The sequence below is a fragment of the Sander lucioperca genome, chromosome 12, assembly GCF_008315115.2.
Source record: "Sander lucioperca isolate FBNREF2018 chromosome 12, SLUC_FBN_1.2, whole genome shotgun sequence".
Taxonomy (NCBI): domain Eukaryota; kingdom Metazoa; phylum Chordata; class Actinopteri; order Perciformes; family Percidae; genus Sander; species Sander lucioperca.
The window spans coordinates 27342843-27366897 of NC_050184.1; the positions used below are offsets into that span (position 1 = coordinate 27342843).

The 24055-nt window shown below is 42.0% G+C and overlaps 1 protein-coding gene across 1 annotated transcript in view; it reads left to right on the top strand.

Annotated features, from left to right (window-relative positions):
- plxnd1 (plexin D1) overlaps positions 1-24055 on the top strand; it is a 64637-nt gene that overhangs the window by 21864 nt on the left and 18718 nt on the right. The window contains exons 8-19 of the mRNA XM_031316386.2: positions 932-1031; positions 3102-3200; positions 5540-5629; positions 5933-6041; positions 7039-7196; positions 10810-10955; positions 15566-15671; positions 17081-17220; positions 17753-17932; positions 18310-18394; positions 18661-18924; positions 22190-22339. Of these exons, the coding sequence (XP_031172246.1) occupies positions 932-1031; positions 3102-3200; positions 5540-5629; positions 5933-6041; positions 7039-7196; positions 10810-10955; positions 15566-15671; positions 17081-17220; positions 17753-17932; positions 18310-18394; positions 18661-18924; positions 22190-22339 (1627 nt within the window). The remainder of the gene's footprint in view (positions 1-931; positions 1032-3101; positions 3201-5539; positions 5630-5932; positions 6042-7038; positions 7197-10809; positions 10956-15565; positions 15672-17080; positions 17221-17752; positions 17933-18309; positions 18395-18660; positions 18925-22189; positions 22340-24055) is intronic.

Consider the following 24055-nt stretch of genomic DNA (forward strand, 5'->3'; position numbering starts at 1 on the left):
GTGTGTGTGTAGGTGTTTTGGTAGGACAGAAAGGGAGTCAGGGAAAACAGAAAAGCTGCAGCTGATAAGAGCCTTGAGGGGGCCGTCTGCTTCTAATCAGAACACACACACACACACACACACACACACACACACATTTCGATTATGTTTCTGCATCCCCTTACACCCATCCCAATCAACTCCCCCCTGTCTAAAGACCCCCTCAGAGTGCTTTTATCACTGGAGGCGCTATCATTCCTAGTGTGGGACATCTGTCTCTTCCTGGAGGCAATACAGTGACACACACTCGACTCACACACATATACTGTACAGTGGAGGTGTTCGTGTTCCAGTTAAGGTAGTTTACTCACACGTTTGTACGAACACAGTAAAATCCATAACCCATATTACAAAAAAGTTAATTTTCATATTATATTGAGGTGGTGGCAGAAATATCAGAGATTAATATCTCAAAAGCTCAGAAAATGCCAAGTGAGGCTTTAGCAGCAAGAGTGTGTATTATTGCATATGAACCAATTTTCATTTGTAAGAAACAGTTATTTCTTCTTTCAAAAGTTATGGTTTTTTTTTGTCTCACACACACACACACACACACACACACACACACACACACACTGTGAGTGTTTATAGAGAAGTGCTTTGTTTCATCTCAGCAGATTTGGCCCAGTTTGACCTCCTGGCTGGCTGTGTTGAAACTGTGAAAAGAATGTGTCTGCTACTGTGACTAATCATTACTTCCCTTTTATTAAAGCTAAACTTTGATGCCTGTAATCAGTTCGGCCTTTCAGTTTGTGGTACACTCATAACAGGCCAACTATTGCATGTGAACAGATCAAGAGGGAGATATACAGAGGAGAAAACAGGCCAGATTTAGTTCAATTTGATCTTTGATTCTCAACTCTTTACATGTATGTGTGTCCATCTATGCCAGATGTGTGAGCTGCCTGAGCACCAGATGGAAGTGCTACTGGGACCCTAAGAACTACCAATGTGTCTCTAGTAAAGATGAGACAAAGCACAACCTCCTAGAGGTGAGTAATTCTCTTTTTTCATTAATACATCAACCAAATAGACGCCTGGAGGATTTCATAATATTAAGATCCCACTAGTCAGAGACTCAGATATTATCCAGACGCTGTCCAACAACTCCCTGTGTGCTGTAATGATCTGAGTCCAGACAGGTTAGGCAAGAGCAATCATGTAGTAATTCAGTATGAGGTTACAAGTGTCTCAACCACAGTATGTAGAAATGTTGAAACCTGCTATAAAATCTCAGGAGGTTCTGGTTGAAAATGTACCATTTTAAAGCTCCTCTAAAGTTTCTCTTTTTGGCAGTTTAGTTTGATATCTCAGCATGTGGAAGAGTAGATTCACTGTGTCCCTATTTTTATAGGGAAATATTACTAAATGTCAAGACTGCTTGTTGCCAGCAAAGATAGATAGAAGAAGATAAATCTACACCTACATTTACAGCTATGGATTTATATATCCCTTCATTTTAAGTAGGTGACTGTACAAATGGATTATGTAGATGTATGTTTGGCAATGTAGAGCCCCATGAGGGTGTAATCTACTCTTTTTTTCTTCACACATCTCATACTGCTCCACTGCAAACACTTTACAAAAAAACTTTTAAGGTACTGGACAAAAAGCTGTGAAGTTACCATCATTGTAACATCATTCAGAAGTATAATCTCCTGACCTTTGACAGCTTTGTGTCTCTTGCCGATGCTAGTTTAGTGTACAAAGTGATCAATGATCTGCTGATCAATGACCCCACTAAAAGAGTTCATATCACTGCCGCTCTGATAATGGGAAGACAACTAGGATGACAAACAGAGGTGACTGTGTGATACACAAGGATCCACAGAGTTTGGCACATCAGTCTTCACTATTAGAGCAACAAACTTTTGGAGCTCTGTACAAGTTCTATAAGAGTGCTGCAGCTTTACTGATTTTAAATTCAAGAAGAAATCATGGCTAAAACCAAATCAATCATGCACCCACAAATGCGTTAATGTGTCTTAATGTTTTGAAATTGTGATGTTGTTGCTTGTGATGTTGTTGTACAATGAATAGGTCCTGTCTTGTAATGTAAGCGATGGTATTCTCTGCTATTTGTCTACTGAATGTTTACTACTACATGTCTATTGTTGAATGCATAGAGAGTTAACACTGTCCCTGTTACACAAACAAATACATGAATTAAAGCAAACAAATCAAATAGTGTAAGAGGTTTGGCACAAAAAGGCTGTGAAACTGGGAAAATGATCTACAGCAGCCTCATTGAAACAAATTACAGTTCCCAAGATACCACTGTCCTTAGTTTGTGTTCCTGACAACATCAAGATTAAGTCAGTCATCGTATTATTCCTGTCCCCTCTGGAGTTTTATTGCCCAGCCAAATTCCATGACCTGTGTGAGGAGGCATCCTCCCAGCAGACTTTGGCCCTGAGGGTGCAGGGGTCCGACTGTGTCCACTCACGGTACTCGCCCCAGTTAGAGGGGAGAGGATGTGACTCACAGTCCTCTGGTCAGCTGCTGGTCAAGTGGTCTTGTTCTAGTGTTTTATTGCTATGAGTGTTTAACGTTCCGCTTTATATCACAAGACCCACTGAAAAGGGAAAAAGCTTTTGTTAAACAAGTGAAGTAATAAAGACACCATTGCATTTTTCTAAGCAAATGCGATAAATCCTAGTCAGGCAGGCTGTTTCTGATCCCAAGATACACAAAAACAAACATATTGAAGTACAATAGGCTTGTGCTTTCTAAGTCACTTTCAGTTGTTTAAATTGTAGGTTCTTTTTAAACATGAAACTTGATTAGGTATTTGTAATGTAGGTCATAAAGAGATTAGGAGGTGGTTTTTCCTGTTCTGATGAGCCCATCACAGTGTCCGGTGGGTCTGTTTTTCTAATCCCTCATCATCTCTCTATTTGAAGCTATTGTTGTTTCCCTCAGAACGAGACTTTACCCTCTCATTTCCTCCTCCTCCAGATAAACAGGACAGGTATTTTGGGTTGCGGATGTGTGCATGGGAGCCATTGTTTTTTTTAACTCCTATATGTCACTTCCTGCCCCTCCACCACATCTCTTAACAGAATGCAGCTTCCTGTCCCAGCCTGGTTGCCTCAGAGGTTCCTCCATCACCATCAGAAATGGCCCAGGACTTTACCTTATCCCTCAGCAACATCCAGGAGGTACGCCAGACAACCTCCAGCTATGGAGCTAGACTTGGACTTTGTCCAATATGCATGTTGTGAAAATGATTGGACTAAAACAGAAGCATATGGTGTGTTTGCTTCAAGCTGAGTTAATAAACACAGATGGATATTTGTGTGCTGTGATTTGGGTCAATGAATGAGCAAAACCTGAGTTTGGGCGTTCTCTATGTCGTGAGACGGAGATGAAAATGAAGAATGAGCGAGTATCTTTATGCTTATGTTGCTCACGGCTCAGCTGTCTGAGCCCACCATGCCTCTGGTATCTAACTGTGTCTAGCTGAGTTGTGTCTTCGTCAGCACAGTGTACAATGTGCAGTCGTTGTGATGCAGCGCATGCGGCAGGAGCTTTATTTCACTCGTGTTCATTTTATATTCAGCAAGTCTTTCCAGATCTTTTTTTTTTTAAACTCCTATTCTCATCCTTAATCCACACTGAGTGAGTCAGACGCTGATCCTGCATCACTGATAAGACACAACTGGGATCTTCTAAAAATTCCAGAGCTGACTAGTTGTCAGGCGTGGTCAGTCACACACCTAACCCTGGCTGGCCTTTCGAGTTCTCTCCTGGTGTGTTGCTATGGTCACAGACATTGAGTCACATACAGATACACACACACACACACACACACACACACACACACACACACACACACACACACACACACACACACACACTCACTCACTCACTCTTCCTCAGGGCAGCCTGGATGTGACTGGCTGTTCATACAACTCTTTATTAGGATAGTTTATACAAATTGACTTGTTTGAATAATGTCTTTATCTTGTCAGCAAGTCAACACAGCAGGAAATGTGGTGTCACTTGAAGCATCAATCGCTTAGACAGAATTTGTGGTGAATTTTAGTTTGGTTCCCACACTTTCTTTTGGACAAACCTAAAACAAATATACTTAACTGTCAGTTACAGTCCTAACATGAAGCAACAAGCAAGTGCTTCTAAGTTTGTCCTCCAGTATCTATTAGTTCTCAGACTGAACATAAGTGCAGGGAACATTTCAATGTGTGGTATGTTAAAGTTTTTCTGGGGAAAAAAGAACCTGCCAGAAGCCAAAAAAATCCAGCTTCACTGGTGTCAAAAAGCACAAAGAAATAGCAAAGTCCTAGAGAGGGCGATAAAAAAGTAGACCAATTTAAGCTGGCTGGATTCACAGACAAACGATTTCTTCCAGTTTAACCCTTGTGTTGTCTTCACCGTCGTCCATTAAATCGTAACTCTCGCCAAAATGCAACCTAGGGTCTTTTTGTGAATGTACCCGAGTCAAACTTTCGTTTAAAAGCATATTTAGGACGGAAGCGTCACTTTTAAGATGCACCGTATTTTTCGTTTTTCGGTCAAATGGCCTTTTGAATGGGAGTAATAGGGTCACTTTTATGCTAGCCTCAAAATAGCTATTTTTAAAACACTAAGAAGGCATGTTTGAATCACAGACTGGTTTATGTCAAAGTTAGGTCAGGATGCTGTTTTGAAACCATTTTTTCAAATGCCATGAAATTAAATAAAACAACCAAAATTCAATGGAAGTAATCATTAATCTGAATAGAAGAATATGAATGCATGTATGTATATGTTGTATGGGTTCCATACAACGTACATGCATGCATCCAAGTTATTTTGGGGCAATTTGGTTGTAAGATACCTATATTTCTGTGGCCGTTTAGCTCAGTTGGTAGAGCGGGTGCACGTGCAGAGGTTTGTTCCTCGACGCAGAAGGTCCAGGGTTTGAGTCCGACCTGTGATGGTTTTCCTGCATGTCTTCCCCCCTCTCTCTCAGCTTTCCTATCGAGTAAAGGCAGAAATGCCCAAAAAAAAAAGGAACCCATATTTCTGATATAAAAACCTTTGAAAACGGGTCAAATTTGACCCGAAGACAACACAAGGGTTAAGTAATTATCTTTTACTGTTCTTACCTAGGTTAGCTTCTTTATGGTCTTACCGTCACATATCTTGGCTCAGTTAAACTCAGGGCTCTGATTTTATCAAGAATGAATTCATATTCATTACTCTGGCTCCCAGATGACTTGCAGAGGTGTGGGAGTCCAGATGTTTATGAATATGAATGTTCAATGGATTGCATCTTTTCCTGGCAGGGACAATTATTGTGGGTTATTTCGGTTTCCTGGTACTCATTCTGAGTTGTCAATTGTTACCAGACATGTTTGAGAGAGCATTTCTTTGCAGAATCTTGAGTTGGGTACCAAAGCAATGGTTACGCCATTCTGAGAACAGCATGATATCACAGATTGCTCACTTGTTATTGTTGAAATATGTTGTTTAAAATAAGTGCTTTGCATAACAGAGGGAGGAGCTGGACTGTGACTTTGGGACAGAGCAGCGATATGAGGCCACATGGCTGAACAGCTCGGCTGTTAGGTGCAGCGGAGTAACAGTAAGTACAGACCATGACATATCTAATTTTCCAAGTCTGACTAAAGATCAGTTAAGCTGTTGCTCAGTTACTATGCATTTACTGGTTCATGTATTCATTATTGGACGATTTAAGCCTCGTTTGTAACTTGTTTTTATTGCAGTTATTTAAAACCCTTGTTTATAAGTTGACTAAGAACCCATTATTATCTAGAGCAACAGCAAGAGGGAGTAAATGCATGTAGAGGCAAACTGACAAACATTCACACTGAGGAAATCCACAATCTGTTTTATTGTTGGCCCCTACCTTTTTTTGTCCATGTAGTTGTCTACTAATCAGAGGAGCCAGGTTTACCACCTCAACCTGAAGAGGAGAGGATACTTTAGTCCGCAGGGGGAGGATGTATTTGTCGACAGCCCTCAGCCCATGAGAGGTAAGACATTGTTATGTATACTTAAAAAGCTTTGCTACGCTTCAGCTGTTTTCTCAGCTCTCCTGTATTTTCAGCATAATTAGAAACTACCAAAAACAAGAAAAAAATCTGACATAGCTGCCACTGTTGCTCACCTGTGAACAAATGTTTTTTCTGATGAGACTGGTGGAATTGATTACACCTGGAAGAAAATTAAGAATCGCTTACAGGGACAAACAGTTTTAGACTGCCTTTCACAACACAACACATAATTTGCCAACTAGTAATTTACCATAATATCATATTCCGCTACCATCTAATTACACATAATGACTATAGAACACAGGCGCTGCAATTTAAGGTGTTATCAATGCCCCTTACAAGCCATGTCCGTATCTATTGTTGCAAATACAATTTAAGCTCCATGACAATAGTGTGATGATGAAAAGTGGCCCGCATGTTGTTGAACTTGGCATGTTGTTTGTAATGCAGCTACATGCCAATCCTTGTCTATCCCAGTCCCAGATGTGCTGTTCACAGTCCATGTGTCTAGCATGTGAACAACAGCCCTCTGCCAGACACTCTGCACTGTTAAGGACATGACGTCGGCTTCATAACATGCAGAATCATCACATTTATAAAAATACACATTTTATCACACACATGCAGGCACACACACACACACACACACACACACACACACACACACACACACACACACTGCAATATGCACACAAATGCATGCACAGATGCACATGCAGTGATACAAATGGGATTTCTCACTGGGAGGCACATTGGAACATGAACATAATCATCTGTTTCTCACTGGCTTTGTTCTCCTCCACTCCTCTAGCTCTCATTTTTTCCTGGTTTATTTTTATAGCCCATATGATTCATATCAGCTATTAAAGAATTTAAAAATTCTACAGTACCTTAAGTTTACCAGACAAGGCAAACGCAGATCGGTAATGCTGTAATTGCCTCTCTGTCTCGCCCCGATCTCTCCTCCTCCCTCTAGTGGAGGTGTACAACTGTGGAGTGGGTAGTTCAGACTGCTCCCAGTGCTGGGGCCGGGAGGATCAGGGCCACCTCTGTGGCTGGTGTGAAAACAGCTGCAGGCCGAGGGATGACTGCCAGTCAATCAGCGATCAATGTCCGGCTCCTGAGATTCACAAGGTAAGATTACACGTTAAACATGAATGCAGGCTAGAAATGGTTGCATTAATACTCCCACCACCTCCTTTCTGTTGCCTCCAGGCTCTATTTTCAAGCCATAAAATGGTAAATCATGGGGTCACTCACATGGTGCAGTGCCCCATGCCCTGTCTGTCCAGCGTCAGCTGCTGAGGGAGTATTTGAATAGAGTCTCATTAAAGCAGTTCACTCAGTAATAACACTAACACTCGCTTAGCCACAGCCCTCAGGGGACACAGTGGAGTCAATCTGCAGTCGCTCAGAAGGGCATGGGAACACCTTTTGCCCTGTGGAACTACAATATGAGTGTAAACTGTGTGGATGGGTTATATGTGTAGAGCTCTTTATGTAGAAAGCCACAGAAACTAAAAGAAAGCAAATAAGAACCAGAAAGGGTTTTGGATTTGTAACTACAATAAAAGCAAAACCACACAGGATCTGAGTGCGGTCACGTCAAAATGATCATCACGATTAACGGCAGGGCCTTTCATTAAACTGTTTATGGAGCTCATTTGCATGCATTGTTTGTCCAGTCGTGATGGGAGTGTGTTTAGAGCCATCTTTCAAGCCTTTTCTGCCACTAACAAACCTTATATCAGCACAATAACCGTAGGCAGTCATGGGAAGCATGGCTCACATGATACCCAGTCAGCTTGAACTTCCTGTAGATAAAACCTGGTCAGCCCAGGAGAATAAGCAAGCAAAACAAAGCAGACGGACATACACACTCTCTTTTTCACTCACACACACACACATAAAATATTTCACACAAATAGGCCATATTGAAGCATTCACGATTATCCCTCATTCTTTGTAGCTGTCAGCATACTGTGACTAACAGGATGCTCTGTGAGAGTCTAACTTATGTGGACTTCTTATGTGACTGAAGTTAGCTGGGCTGAGATGCCGTATGCGTGGGTAGACCATTGTTGCAATACTCTCTCTCTCTCTCTCTCTCACACACACACACACACATACACACACACACACACACACACACACACACACACACACTCCCACTGGCTGTCTAAGGAGAGAGCTGGTTGGAGAGAGAATACTGGGGGCTGTGGTTCTGTGGGGTGTATGATGCAATGCTTTGGCAGCCATGTTTTCCCAGAGAATCCACAGGGGTTTGAGCCTGAGTACTTTGGCTTACAGAGGAAAAGATCAACTCTCCCTAAACATTCACACACACACACACACACACACACACACACACACACACACACTCGCACACACACACACACAAATACCGCAGCAGCTTGTTGTTATATAGACCTATTGACTGTGTGTACAGCTAAGATAATCAAATGTGTTTTTCTTGCTCTGCTTTGTCACATGTAATCTCTATCACAAGCACCAAAATATCAATATTATGGAGGAGGACTTCATTATTCTTTAAACTTTGCTACGTACCACCTAATTGTGAAAAATGCTCTCTATTCAATGCAGTGACGTAAGACAATGGAGACATTTATCACCTCTGCAGGCCCTTTATTCTCATGTTGTGTGGGCTAGTTCACTGTTTAAAAAAAACATTGATTAGAGGTACTTCGGCGTGCAAAACAGGAACTGCCAAACATAGTTTATCCACAACATGAAAAGAAAGAGAGAACAGAGGGATCTGGGTGAGGCATAAATGGTTTGGGAGAGAGGATGGAGAGGGGTACAGTATAGTGAGAAGCCTTTTCCTGTTTTTGTCCTCACGTCCTCCTTGATTAGTGTGATGCAGAGGAACTGGAGTGAGGAGAGAAAGATGAAAGCTCTGGCCTCACAGAGATCTATTCGGAACAAGAAAATAAAAATAAAACATATGGATTTTATCAGTTAGATACTTTATCTCGCACATGTTGCATATCTGCATGTACAATACTTTTAAAATATTGTTTGATTTGAATACAAGGATGTGGAATAATTTAGTCCTCAAATGCGTTTCCTAGCTCCGACATTCCTTGTGGAGTTTACTTTTCGCAGAGACCCATTCACACCCTGTGATCTCCCTGGAGGCCTGGCAGAGTTTGCGCTGTAAATCAAGACTCACACACTTGTAAGAGGTGTAAATGAACAGCATGCCAGCTGATGTTTATGTCTATGCTCAATGGCACCACAGAGACACACTAGGTGCTGAGAGACGCATAGTGATGATAAATAATTCTGCTTACTGCAGAACTCTGTAGAGAGGGTGGGTGCTTTTCATTCGTCTGCCATGCTACAGTATGTGTACATACGTGCTCATGCATGCAAGTCGTTGGGCATTTATCAAAGGAAGAATATATATATATATATATATATATATATATATATATATATATATATATGTATATATATTCATATATATATATATATGTATATATATATATATATATATATATATATATATATATATATATATATATATATAGGCACAGGGTGGTAACACTTGATATTTAAAAGCACAAAAACATTTGCATTATTTCCTGTGGCGTAGAAGTAATGGGTTGGTTTGTTTTCACACAATATTAAAAGTAATACACTCTTTCTTTACTTAACTGCCTTCCCATTTTAGCTGGGAAATATGGTTTATTTATCTGTGCTGTCACTCTTGCGGGCTTCAAATTATCTGTATGCAGAGCCAAACCTTGTCCCTCACCTAGACCAAACAGAAGGGCTGTTTTCATTCTCAAGCTCAGTTTGTGATAGAGCCGGAGCCGGGCTAATAACACAGAGGGGTCACACTGACCTCAGCTCAGCCAGGGGGTCATTCAGAAAAGCATGTACGCAGCTGGGCTAGCTGTGCTACAGTGGCAAAATGAGGGTAGATTGCTTCTGTCTGGGCGTCGGAGATGCTATCTCTGAAGCTGTGTTTCCGTGGTGATTGGAGAGGGGACTGTTCTCTCTTTTCTTTCCATGGCTCTTGAATGTAGTATATATAATATAGTTAAGAGACCAAAGGCAAGGGCTGAAATAATGCGTGTGAGAATGCCTCTGAACAACGGCATAAATGGGACTAAGGAATTTGACAGAGCAGACACAGGATAACAGATGAAAGGGAATAGCTCTGCATTCATTTCCCTGTTGAGGCTTTGCTCTCTCACCACCACCATCAGTATTCACTCTCCTCTCGACACTCAGTTCCCTAAATTGCCTTCCCACTCATCCACCTTTCTGCTGTGCTCTCCACCTCGCCTCTTCAGCCCTTTCTCTCTCACTCTGTCTGTCTCTTGTGGGATGTGAAGGGGGCTCTTAGGCTGCTCTTTATTTGCATGTGCTGTAGAGGATTAGAAGCTGAAGAGTCTCAGACTGGCACAGTTAAGAGTCTGCTTTGTGTGTGTGTATACACCTAAACTGTGTGTCAATTATATTAGATCACAGTCTTCAGCAGAAGAATACTTACATAGGCCACTTGTCCTTATCTCTCTGTGTGGCACCCTCCATGTCAGCATCAGAGACAGCATCTCCATTCTTTTAATTCTCTGTCATATTCATTATCACCGGTCATCAGTGGAACATTTTTAGGGAAGTAATCTACTTACACGCTCTAATGTATTGTGCATATTACAGGCTTTTCACAGGCTTTTCTTTCCCCATGTTCATTACTTCATTTTGTCTTTGTCAGATCTCCCCCCTGAGGGGTCCATTGGAAGGAGGCACCCTGCTGACAGTACAGGGCAGGAACCTGGGACGGAGGGTTGGAGCAGTAAAGGTCTCTATTGGAGATGTGCTATGCACTCTCCGGCCTGAGCTCTACACCGTCTCTGTAGAGTAAGTACTATAACACATGGCTCAATTATCATTCACAAATTTGCATATATAGGCTTATGTCAACTGTTCCTGAAATGTTTGCTAAAGCATAGCAGTGTGCAAACACTTTTTTCCCCTTGTACTTATTTGATTGCGTTTTACATCATCTACATTGTCAGAATGACAAGCTGCGTGTGACAAGAGCACGTCCTATACAGAACATCATTTATATTTAAAATGCTGCTAAAATAAGCAGTTGTGCTGCAATTAGGACTGCTGAGATGACAGCTTACAATTACCTGTTGTCATGGTAACCTGACATGCTCTCAGCCAGGTGAGTGGTCAGGTGGATGGCAGGCAGAAATAGAGATCCAGAGATGGAAATGATTTGTCAAAGTTAATAAACCTTAAAGAAATCCTGTCATGTAGTGTAGCCTTCATCTCAGCCCTGAATGCAGAGTGAAACCAGACCTGAATCCTTTCAGACAGTACAGTGAGAGATACCTGACTTATTACATTTAATAGATAGAGGAAGCTAGCTGTCCCACACTGGCAGACCTTATTTGCAGGAAAAAGCATGAAAAGAATTAAGTATTGCCATGAGTTGAACAAAGTTTGGGAACCACTCCAAAATATTGAATACCTGTAATACAGGTTTTACAGTATATTTAAAGGGAAACACCACCTATTTTACTCATCAAATTCCATTTACAGGTTTTGGGGAGTACTACAGCATATATGAAAAATAGTTGTATGTCAGTAGTGTAAGTCTTTTGTGGCTCCAAAGAGAGACAATGTGTTTAAAAATATAAAAACTGCAGGTGAGAAGTTAGAAAGAAGTCATCTTACCAGACCTCTGTAGCCTGCTCCTAAGCTCTGCTTGAGGCTAACATTAGCTACTACTATCATAACACACCAAAATCTCCAACTATGCCTGGTTTTAAAGTTTTGAATGAGTTAGTAAACGTCCTCTCACAAATCACCATCATAGATAATTATCCTCCTGCACTTCCAGCAGTCTTGAAAATAGAATGTCAACCATCCCGCATGGTTTAGTTTTCATGTATTCATGAGGCTTATTTTCACAAATATTATTATGCAGCACACTTCTCATTTTAATTGACTCCATAGCCATCCCTCCGTAGCTCAGGGACCATCACACTGTCACCATGGAGACAGCAGGACCCCACTTTAACACTGGCATAACAGACCTCAATGAAAGTCAGTAACTCAATAGTTACATCCAAACTTCCATTCAGTATCTGTAATGTTCCTTGAATGGAATTGTTTATCTGGTCTTGCTCCACTGAAGCCGATCATTGTATTAAGACTAGTTAGAGGGTGACCTGCGGGTCTTACCTGTCACTCCAGCTGCCTGACACATTTCACGAAGTATGTCGAAAACAGCGAATCACATTTCACTCCAGGGGTGTTCTCATCTGGTGTCGTCATTCCTCATTGGCTCCCGAGGCTGGTTGTTATGACAGCAGAGCATATCCTCATTGCGGGAAGTGGCACTGACAAATCATAACACGTCAGAGCATTCTGACAATGTCAGGACATTTGACTTTCACGAACATTCGTACACCTTTACATTCCTATCCTTGTTGAAACCTCATGCTGATATGATTAGATATGATCATCCCTTAAAGCTCAGCTTACAGTCACCCTTATTTTAAACCTTATTTAGAAAAAAAAGACTCTTGAAGATGTGAGGACTAAACAAAATAACCCTGTTTCACAAAAATATTCTCATTCAGAAGATCTAAAATTCAAACTGTTTCTTGCAGAAATGCCACACAAACACACACACACACATACACACACACACACACACACACACACACACCAGGACACACACACACACACACACACACACACACACACACCAGTGTGACCTCATTTAGCATGGCTGTTGAGACAGGTGTCTGCTCGTGTGCTGAGAGGTGAAAGTTCACAGCTGTGTGCCACAAGAAGAATGTGCAACACTGGAGAGACTGTGCTCCACTCACTCAGTGTCAACATTTTAATTAATGGCACAGTCAGTCTAGGCACACCTCATTTACTGGAGTACTTCTCTAGATTTTTGGCTCAGGTCCTTCTTGCTGCCCTCCCTATCATTTTCATATGAGCCTTGAGTGGCCTTCACCCTGTCTATTTAGCTTCACCGCAGACAACACTCATCCAAACACTCCCAGACATGATTGATATTGATCCTTTTCATCCATTCAGGGGAAATGATCAGAGACATCTTCAAAACTAGACAAAATATCCTTGTCTGAAACCCATAAATATCTCCATAGTGGGGCGGTGCTGGAATGTGGAGCAGGGGTCATTCCAGCCTCTGTCTGCTCAGGGAGTCTGCATGTCCTTTAAATGGGATCACACTGCATCAACATCACACACACGTATACACACACCAGGGCATCTGCAAGTCTGCACACATCTTCAGTTTTCTCAAAAACTGCCTTAAAAAGTAATTAAAAAGCCTTTCATTTAATTTACAAGTCTTTTTTGTATGTCTTAGTATCTAATAGCGGGCTGTTGGGAGACGTCACACACCTATAAACTAAAAGTGGACTTGTTGTGGCAGTAGATTGTGCACGCAGGAGGATGTACCATCCTTTTTTTTTGTGGAGTTTCAGTCACCACTATCAGACCTGTAGCAAGCACTGTCGCTACTGCTACTTTCAGTTGTAGTTATAGGAAGTTAATCATGTCACAACGGGCAATTGTCGGATTTAGCAGAAACTTAAATGAACTGAAATTAATTAATAATTTTTTATTGGTTAATCCATCTATCCATTTTCTGCCACTTTTCCAGGTCTAGGTCACAGTAATTTCAGTAATTATGTCATTAGAAATGATTGTTGTATAGTGCGGGTAGAGCTGCAACAATAAAAAAATGAATCAGCATCTATTTTGATAATTTATACTTTTTTAAGCAAAACTGCCAACTATTTTCTGGCTCCAGCTTCAACACGACAATCGAGAAAACAATCTGAAGACATCCTTGGATTTCGGAAAACTGTAATGGAAATTTTTTTTAAACTGTTTTTCAGATCAAATTAATCGAGAAAAGAATTGTCAGGAGAATCGATAATGAAAATAACTGTCCTATCTGCACAGAAGTACTAAAATAGTGATATGAATGATGATAATGATAAATAACAAGGCCATATCGTCCCTACGGGGTTTCCATTATGCTTTCATGCTTCCGCCGATGAGGTATTACAAACTAACTGCATTCTATGTGGTATTAAAAATGTCTTTAAAAGTCTTAAATTTAACTTAACCCTGAAGAAACCATGACACACCCAGTGTCTGTGTACTGTTCAAATGCTACAGGCTTAATTCATCACACCTTCTGTCTACTGATAAGCCTTTGTCTGTACTCTACAAGATACACTGTATTTATTTGACTAGATTTTGATTCTCAGCCTGAATCCAGTTAGGCCTGGAGCAATCCTACAGGTTCGGACTGATTCAGGCTCCAGTTGCTCTTATTTCCCTCAGGCTTGAATCTGTGAATAGTCATGTTTCATTTTATTTTTCTTTCTTCCCTAAATCAGAGCATGTATAATGACGCATTTTCTTCAAACAGGTGCGCTTCTGCCCTCATGGCACATAACTGACAGGAGTATAATTTGAGTGTAATGACATTCTTTACCTGATGCTCCTGTAATTAAATGTAGACTAACAGATGGCTGGGACTGCAGGTTATTTAAAAGTATTTTTAACATCTATTCAGGCTTATAAAGAAAATCCATGTTTTAATTGGGCTCATTAAATGCTGCAGTGGTTTGGGTTCAGTTTAAACAGAACAGTTGTTGTTTGAGTCAACCCTGGTCTCAGACCCGACGGCCTGACCCCAGCCGAGCCCCAATCTGTCCGGCCCAGCCTCACCTCACCGTATGTCCTGCCAGTTCCTCCTACACAAAACACAGCTCTTCGGCTTATGTAAATTCCCCACAATTCCTCCGTCAATCATCCGAATACTCGCTGAGAATTTATAACCACTGTAGCACCAGGCACCTGACTAAATAAACCGACAGGGTGTTAAGCTGGAGGGGGAACATGTGAGGTGATAAAGGTTGGGTTTCCCCCCCTCAGAACATTTATCCCAGTGAGGACCCAGAACAGTAGATCCCTGTGCCTCGGTACACCACTGTGTCATTAATATGAGACATCCCTGTAGAGCGTGTACTGATGACACAAGGCTTAATCACAGCCAGGAGGCGAGAGAACAAGCCTCAGCAGCCCCTTAATCTCCTCTGGTCTTAGGAGCTTTGAACCCTTACATCTCCTAATATCTGACATCTCAAGGCTTTATTGGATTCCATATGTAAATGCAATATGGTCTGATGAATTAGTTCATAACCACCATTCTCCGAGAATAATTACGTGTCTTTGTTTAGCTGTCATGATCAAGATCTCTTTCTTTATCTTTATATTGGTTCCCCTCACTTGCAATTTTAGTCTTTTTTTTAAATTAGTTTATTAGATTAAAATTATATGATTCTCTTTTGAGGTTTCTTATCCATTATCATCAGTTTTTTTTATTAACTGATCTCTGATTATAATGTTTTGACAACCAAACAAGGAGGTCACACTCTTTTTAAATTTCCCAGGCTGGTGTGTGTCACTGGGAGGTCTGCACATGACAGGACAGATATTGTCCAAGTGGATGTGGATCAGAGTGGGATGGGGACGTCAAAGGAGATCTTCTCATACTTAGTGAGTATTCTCCAGATATATATTCCCTCCTGCTGTTCTTTGCTGTCTGTTCTGTCCGTCTCTCCCTCCACATTCTTCTTCTTCTACGCTCTCTTGTTCCTTGTTCCCCACTGGGAAAGCCTTCCCAAGTGTGTCAGTTGAGTGTTAACAGATGCGTTTTATGATTCTGAGGAATGCGAGTGTGTGGGAATCTTCAAACATTCATCTGGGCTGCAACTAAGCACCATTGTCATTCTGCACTTGCTGCCAGCAAAAACAAATATGGCGAATGTTGGAATGTCCCTTTGCTCTGAATTCATCACTGGTAGAGGCAAGCTAGCCAGCATTGTGTTAATTGACCTCGACCCACACAGTCTCCCATTGGATTTAGAGTATTCAGCCATTGGAAATACCCATGTAAGCCCTTTGTTTCTCTTTGTTTATAGATAAAGAGTTTTTTAATTCAGTGCTGGAACGGTCTATCATTTCAGCAGTTCCTAAGAGCATCTCTGCCTCTGAGTCATCCCACAGAGAAATTACCCCGATCTTGAAGCCCGTCTTGATACATGAGGATGGAGAAAACCCAGAACAACAAACATTATGCCGTGCTGTTGTGGGAACTCATCTCGGGTTTCCTTATTCATCTCTGAGATGCTCATTGTGAGAAAGGTTTTTAGTGATGTGTGTTGAGGGGAAGATGTGAGAGAAAGGGAAAACTGTTTTGGAGACAGGATATGCGCCTCTACTGCATCTCCTTCCTCAAACCTTTAGACGGAAACATCTGCCTCCTTACGCCCACTCTGGCACTCAAACACACAATAGGTCTCCTCTATCCATGCACACTGAGGAAGTGAATCCTGTCAGTGAGGATAAGAGGTAGCCCCGGAGGCAAGGTTCAATGCAGGGATAGAAAGTTTGGAAAGAGAGGGAATGCTGATGCAGAGCTGGACAGGGATATACATCTTTGCCCCAGGAACCTTTGTGTGTGTGTGTGTGTGTGTGTGTGTGTGTGTGTGTGTGTGTATGTGCATGTGTATATATGTGTTTGCATGTACATATATGACTGTATGTGCATGTAGTTTCTCATGTATGCATGAACATGATTGCCTCTTTGTATAGCTGTCCTGCAAGCTTGAGCCCAAAGGCCTGTTGGCTTCAACAGCAGCACTTTAACATATTGCAGCGTGGGCTGTCTTCACAGTTTTCTTCCCTAATTTACTGTAATAGTCAGCAGCTGTCTCAGCCAATCTCTAAAGACAAGATATTTGAACCTCAAAGGATGAGAAAATATTTTATTTTTTGTCAAGGAAAACATCACAGCGCACAAAACACAGTTTGAGGAAATCTGTCTTTTCCTGTGACAGAAGCTGTCAAATGCGTAAAAATATTGTGTTGTTCAGTCATGTGTCATTTCTCTCGTCTGTATCCAGGAACCAAGGCTGCTCTCCATAGAGCCGACAAAGGGCTCTCGTGCTGGAGGAACTATAGTCATCATCAGAGGGGAGCACCTGGACATTGGCTCTCAGGTCAGAGTCATGGTCAACAACACGTTAGAGTGCACCATTACAGAGTGAGTACACACAGCATTGGGTCATTTAATGGTGCTGTAAATTTGGGGGGGTACGCGGTCACAGAAGGCTTGTATCATGTGGACGCACCTAGAGTTTTGTTGTCATTACTTAAAATTCCTCATGTGGGCGGCAGAAACTACGCACTGTAGCTGTAAAGCAACACTATGTAACTTTTCCCGCTTCGGTCCCCCTACAGGTTGGAAGCGGAATTGTCCATTACATTACATTGTGCAAGTTTGCCAGATCGGGTCGCCAGATTTTGAACTGGACAATGTAATGTAATGGACAATTCCGCTTCCAACCTGTAGGGGGACCGAAGCAGGAAACGTTACATAGTGTTGCTTTAAGTGTTATGTTTAAAGTCAGGTGCTCTGCTTGTAGCTATAGTAATGTACAGTATAATGTATATTTATGAAAATATTCCAAACTGCAATAAGCAGTCTAAGTCTAAGCGGAAACAGATTTGGGGTTTGAGCACTTGTAGACATCACAAGATGTGCGGTCACGATATTCACCTCATGTTTTTTTTAGGAAAACAGATGAAAGCATTGAGTGCACCATGCCTCCAGCCTTACAGGCACACACTGACTCAGTGTCAGTGTGTGTGGAGTTTGAAAACCGTCCCTGTCAAAGTGCAGAGCTTAGCACCACCTACACTTACGAGAAGAACCCCACCATCAGCTCCATCCACCCCAAAAAGAGCTACCTCAGGTAGGTAGACTGTTTCTGAAGTATTACGTAAAACCAAGATGTCTTAAACATCTCAAGCTGGAGGACTCTGCGGTTCGTCTCCTAGATTCACTGACATACAGTAAGTCATTACTGTAATGTCATCCTGATTTGCGGCAGTTTCTCCCTATTGTGTTGTAAATAGCACAGCATGTGTGTGACAGCAGTTATGCACTGCATTTGAACTGTGTTGCATTATTATCTGCTCCTCTGTTTCTCTGTTTGGTGCAGTGTGAGTGTCCCAAAAGTATTTGCATACCAGTATGAATTTGACACATTTTTGTCATGGCTGAGATGTGGCTCTTTCTGTGTGTGTGTGTGTGTGTGTGTGTGTGTGTGTGTGTGTGTGTGTGTCACAGTGGTGGCAGGACCATTACAGTGACAGGCCAGGGTTTTGATCTGGTGCAAAGTGCCACCATGGACGTCCTGGAAATTGGAGAAAAAGTGAGTAATCAGCTGAATTGTTTCCTTTTAACTTGATAAAACTCTCAGACATACAGACACCTTTCAACCAACTCTGCAAGGAAAGCTAATGCGCAGGTTTCCCAAAAATGTCAAACTATTCCTTTAAGAAAGATTAATATTGACAGTTTAGTCATTTTAGTCATATAGTGAATTATGTTTCAGGTAGATCATGTCATTAACCATCTGATAGGTTAATGGAAAAGAATGCATTTTAAGCTACCTTGTCTTCTCTGGTCCTACTTAAGCGCTGCACAGTGGTTTCCCCCTTCACGATCACCTGCCCATCCCCGGCGTCCAGCCAGTCCCTGCAGACCTCAGCGCAGTTTATCTTGAACGGAATCCTCTACACGGGTGACAGCCCCTTCACCTATGATAGCGAGGAAGAGGAGGAGGAACCTCAGAAAGGTCACTTCCCGTTGGAGTATGTGGAGGACCCTCAGTTTTTCACTGCCAACAAGGAGAAGCTGATAAAACACCACCCAGGAGAGCCACTGACACTCATCATCAACGTGAGTGACACTGCTGAGACAGGAAGTTCAGATAAGTGCTTCATTGGTTTTCTGATGAAGTCAAGCGAATGTTCACCTCTAGTTGGATGGAATGTTGTTTTATTGATTACATACACTTTATATTGAATGGTTCAATATAACTGTGCAGCAATAGTTTGCAATAGCACTAGGGTTGTATCATAAATTAAACAAGAATTTAATCTGCATGTTGAATCGTAATCCTTTTGAATTACTTAACAATTTAGGTTAAAGTGTTGAACAATTTTAAGTAACAGAATAAAAAATAAAAAAAATATATATAATATTTAAAAAATTAAACTTACATTTTGGCAGATACTAGATACTAAAGATACTATCAGTGGGGCGACCTCTAGCTCACCCAGTAAGAGCGTGCGCCCCATGTAGGCTGAGTCCTTTGTAGCAGCCCAGGTTCGAGTCCGACCTGCGGCCCTTTGCTGCTTGTCATTCCCCATCTCTCTCCCACCTTTCCTGTCTATCTACTGTTACTGTCTAATAAAGGGAAAAAGCCCCAAAAAATAATCTAAAAAAAAAAAAAAAAAAAGATACTATCAGCAGAAAACACTATTATAGGCTATTGACACTCTCGGCTTTCAAAAACCCATATTTAAATTCTACATAGAACAAGTGATGGTATTCTCTAAAGGTTTCTTGGCTCCAAAAGCTCCGCTGCTGTAAACAGACTGTGCCCACTGTGAACAGCAGACAAGGCTGAGCGTTCCTTTATTCATATTCACATAAACCAGAGGCACATAAAGCACATCAAAGGCCCAGGGAGACGTGTTGATTTCAGTTGGGGGTCTGAGAGGGGGAAAGGGTGCAGTGGCAGCTCAGTGGGAGGTCCCATGTTCCTGTGGTCTAGCTGATCTAAGCACCTGTCTGCATGGATTCATCACCCGAAAGGGCTGCGGGCTGTGACACCGTACGACATTCAAATGCTAACAGTACAGACAGGGAAGTTTGAACACGATGTAGCTTCCTCTTGATGTGTTTGTGAGTGTCAGGATGAGGCCCCTGCGGAATCGCTGCCTCAGCCTGTCTACATGGGCAACTCGTCTGTTGTTTCCTGTTTTCTTAAGGAAGGTGGATTCCACTTGTGGTGGACCTGAAGGGGGGAAGGAGACTGGAGACAGTGTTGTTGTTTAATAGGGAGCTTGTTAGTCAGCCATATCCTATATTAAGGACCTGAGCTGGAATGTGGGTGGATTTTGTTTGCTTTCATCCTGTTTTGGTCCAATGAGTTTAAGTGTGAACATGTTGTGTATATATGTTGTACAAAGTATGTTTTACAATATGCTCAAACATATTTTGTATGATAGTTTGATGCACTTTTTGTTTATATGTGTATAATGACTGTGTATGCATGCGTGTGTTTGTGTGTACATGTTTTGTCTGTGTTAGGAAGCATTTGTTGACAGAGACCCAGGGGGTGGCATCCTGCAGTAGGGACAGGACAGGGTCCTAAGGGTGTAATCAAAGCAAGGAAGCACACTGGGGATAAACACACACACATACTTCCTTACTTGTCATTCTTATATCAAAGGGAAATTGCAGTTTCATACGAATTGGGTCTTATTTTCTTTTTATAGTTTTTTTGCATCATTCTTATATTAGTAATAACACGGTACATACAAATTTAACTGTAGAGTTCTAGGAATGCTGTAACATCCCGAAAAAGAAGACTGACAGGGCAAGAAACAAGAGCAGTCAGATTATTTTTAGCGTCTGTTGCCATAATTTTAAGCCGAGAAAGTGTGGCTGGCAGTCGGGTAGAATGGAAGGCGAGGTAGTGAAGTTTTTAGCGGCTGTTGCCATAATTTTAAGCCACGAAAGTGTGTCTGAGTCGTGTAGAGAGGAGAGTGAGGTAGTGGTGTTTTTAGCGGTTGATGCTGTAATTTTAAGCCGAGAAAGTGTGTCTGGCAGTCGGGTAGAGAAGACTGCGAGGTAGTGGTTTTTTTAGCGGCTGTTGCCGTAATTTTAAGCCGAGATAGGGTGGTTGTCCGTTGGGTACAGAGCTCCGCGTGAGCACAGGCTTTTATGACTGTCAATATAGCCAGCATCTAACGTTAGCTACTCCACTGTGCTGTGGGGTAATGTCTCGTTATGTGACTAGCGTCTAGCAACATTGTTGTAAGCGCTCTCAACCTGGCCACCTCCGTGAACTTCGAGTCTGAGTAGGAGGGGCCGGGGGAGATGACTCTCTCCAGTATTTTGAATTTGGACCGCAGTAACTATTTTAAATGCTAGCTGTCGGTATTACATATTGGACCTTTAAGGGCTATTTCAGTGATTTAGTATTGCACTTCTTGAAAGTGTGGGGACATAGAGAGACAAAAAAGTCCAAACAACAAGTTTCAAAAACATTGGATCCTACATTTCTCATAATGCAACTTAATAGCATCTTTCATTAAACCCTCCTTGCTTGGTAAACATCTTTCAAACTCCATTTTTTTTTTACATTACATTACATGTCAGTTAGCTGATGCTTTTATCCAAAGCGACTTACAATTGCTATATATGTCAGAGGTCACACGCCTCTGGAGCAACTAGGGGTTAAGAGCCTTGCTCAGGGGCACATTGGTTGATGTATTGCAGTAGGAATCGAACCCGGGTCTCCCACACCTCAGGCATGTGTCATATCCACTGCGCCATCACCATCCCCCCAAAAATCAGTAGTCTCCAAACCCAAGTTGAGATTACTAGTCACAACTAGCAAACTGTACTTCAAGTGTAAAATCGGTGGAGTGCCCCTTTAATTAAACCAGAAATTAGCAGTGAGGGGTAGGGCTTGGATTGACATGGGAAGAGAGTTGGATTGATAAAAAAATAGCTGTGCAGCTTAGTCCAACAGGCTCCTGTAAAGGTCCTGAGAATGTTATTTTGGGCAGAGGCAGGGATGACTATCAGCGGGTTTGTTTGTAGAAACTTCCCTGGCCATGTGAGAGAGGCAGCGGGAATGTTTGCTGCTTTAAACTGAACCTGAGCCCAAACTGGATGACTTTTTTGCTGGCTTCTTCTGTGTGACCGCTGCATGACAGGCCTGCCGCAGCTCGGTTTCTGTGTGTGTGTGTGTGTGTGTGTGTGTGTGTGTGTGTGTGTGTGTGCGCATATGAGAATGCATGTGTGTGCACGTATGCGTATCTGCTGTGGCCTTCATAAATGTTATTTGTGCCTGTTCAAACCAGGGCCCTCTGGTCTCTTACAACCAATGGACTAACGGCTGTTTTTTTATCCATTTCTGGCACAGAAAGGGCCAAGCGATCTGGACCTGGTGCCGGAGGAATACTCGGTGATGATTGGCTCCTATCCCTGTAACATCAGCTTCCACAACGACCAGCTGTTCCACTGCACCATCAATGGACTGCTGAGCTCCAGCGAGAGAGAGCTGCCTGTCACTGTAAGTATGCAAACACCACAATAAAATACAAATACACATGAAAATATTGCTGGATAGACCCTGATAATTTAAGGATATCACCCATCTGTCACACAGTACTCGTAAGCCAAACATTTAGTCAGAATCCAGACCATCTGGGATGTTCATTGAAACAGATTTGATTTGCACAGGTCCATGCACTGTTAGTGATATGTATGTGTCTCTCTCCAAGCATTTTGAATGGTTTGTAGTCTCTGAGCATGCCACCATGAATCAGCAGTTAGGGGGCGGTGAGCCGTCACTCTGCTCCACAATGCCACAGAACAACAGTGAAATGTTTACCATCCAGCTGTTTGCTGTATGTGACAAAAAAGTTTGTAGCCTAAAAAACGTGTGACATCACTTAGAGCATCTTTAATGAAGACGTGGTCGAGCACTGCACAATTCTGATAAAACCAGACACTCTCTTTCCTCTACCCACGTTTCCCATCTGTTGTTGGCCATTCTGATAGGGCTTTATTGAGGGGGAAAAGCATTCATCTATATTTAAATACAAGCTAGACTGTGAGTGGTTTGCTGAAATAGCTCAGAAACACATGTTACTCCGTCTCTATCTGTCAGTTGAGTTGTAATACTTCCCCACTTTAACACAGAAATAAAAGGAAAGCTCTTTTATTTCGCATTTTCCCTCTTTCTCTCTCTCTCTCTCCCACCTTGTGTACCTGTGGCTCGCTCTCGTCCCTACCCAACCCTGTCTGCCTCTCAGGATGTCTGAGAATAAACACAGGCAATTAGCAAAGACATAAAGGAAGGGCAAGGGTCAAATGAGATGTCATAACACAAATGGGTGGGCTGCTTCCACATAAGCAGAGAGGATGATTAGTATGCCCATTCGACAGGGGAATAAACACGAGACATGTTCCTTTGTGTCGGCACATTTGAATAAATGTATACATGTTAGGCCGTTGCATAGCTTATGGCCATTTATGTTTCTTCACTTACTTTTGGTGGCATATCTATTTTTACATGCCCATGTTTTGCTTGGCTCTGAAGTGGAGCTGAGCTCCAGAAGTGAATCTGGGGAAGTTTATACCCCGAGCGAAATAGGAACATGGAACAATGGCATTTTCCCCTCCATTACACCAGGCCTAGCTGATGCAGTCACTGGAAGACGGCCTTCTCTCGCTGGCCTGGGTAAATTAATGCCTGGACCAGAAAGAGAAAGATGGAATGAGAAAAGAAGGAGGGAGCCCAGTGAGCCAGTTTCGCCCCTCAGAGTAGAACCAACGTAAGGGGGATTTGGTCTGAGGATTGGAGGCTTTTTATCTGATGCTCTTTTTATAAAGTATGTTCGGATTGGGGAAGGAGAGGGAAGGATGTGAGGAGGGACCACAGAGACTCTGCTGACTAATCAGAAGGCAGAAGTGAAAGTCCTTTTCTTGTCACATCTGGGTTGCTCTGAACTGGGTGACTCTTAAAGCTCGTTGCAGCGAGAGGCCATTTTTCAAAATCTACAGTGTAATTTATTTTTGTGTCTGCACCTGTGTCCATGAAAAATAATGTGTCTGCGCATATGTGGATGTGTGCAGGCACTTGTGGTCCCATTAAAAAAACGCCCATGTTATACTGAATGCACTATTATACTTACAAAGAAAATACTTAATGCACTGCTATGCATTATCTGCTCATTCATTCTCTGCCTCTGTCTTTTTAAAGAAACTCAAACTTATCATTTGA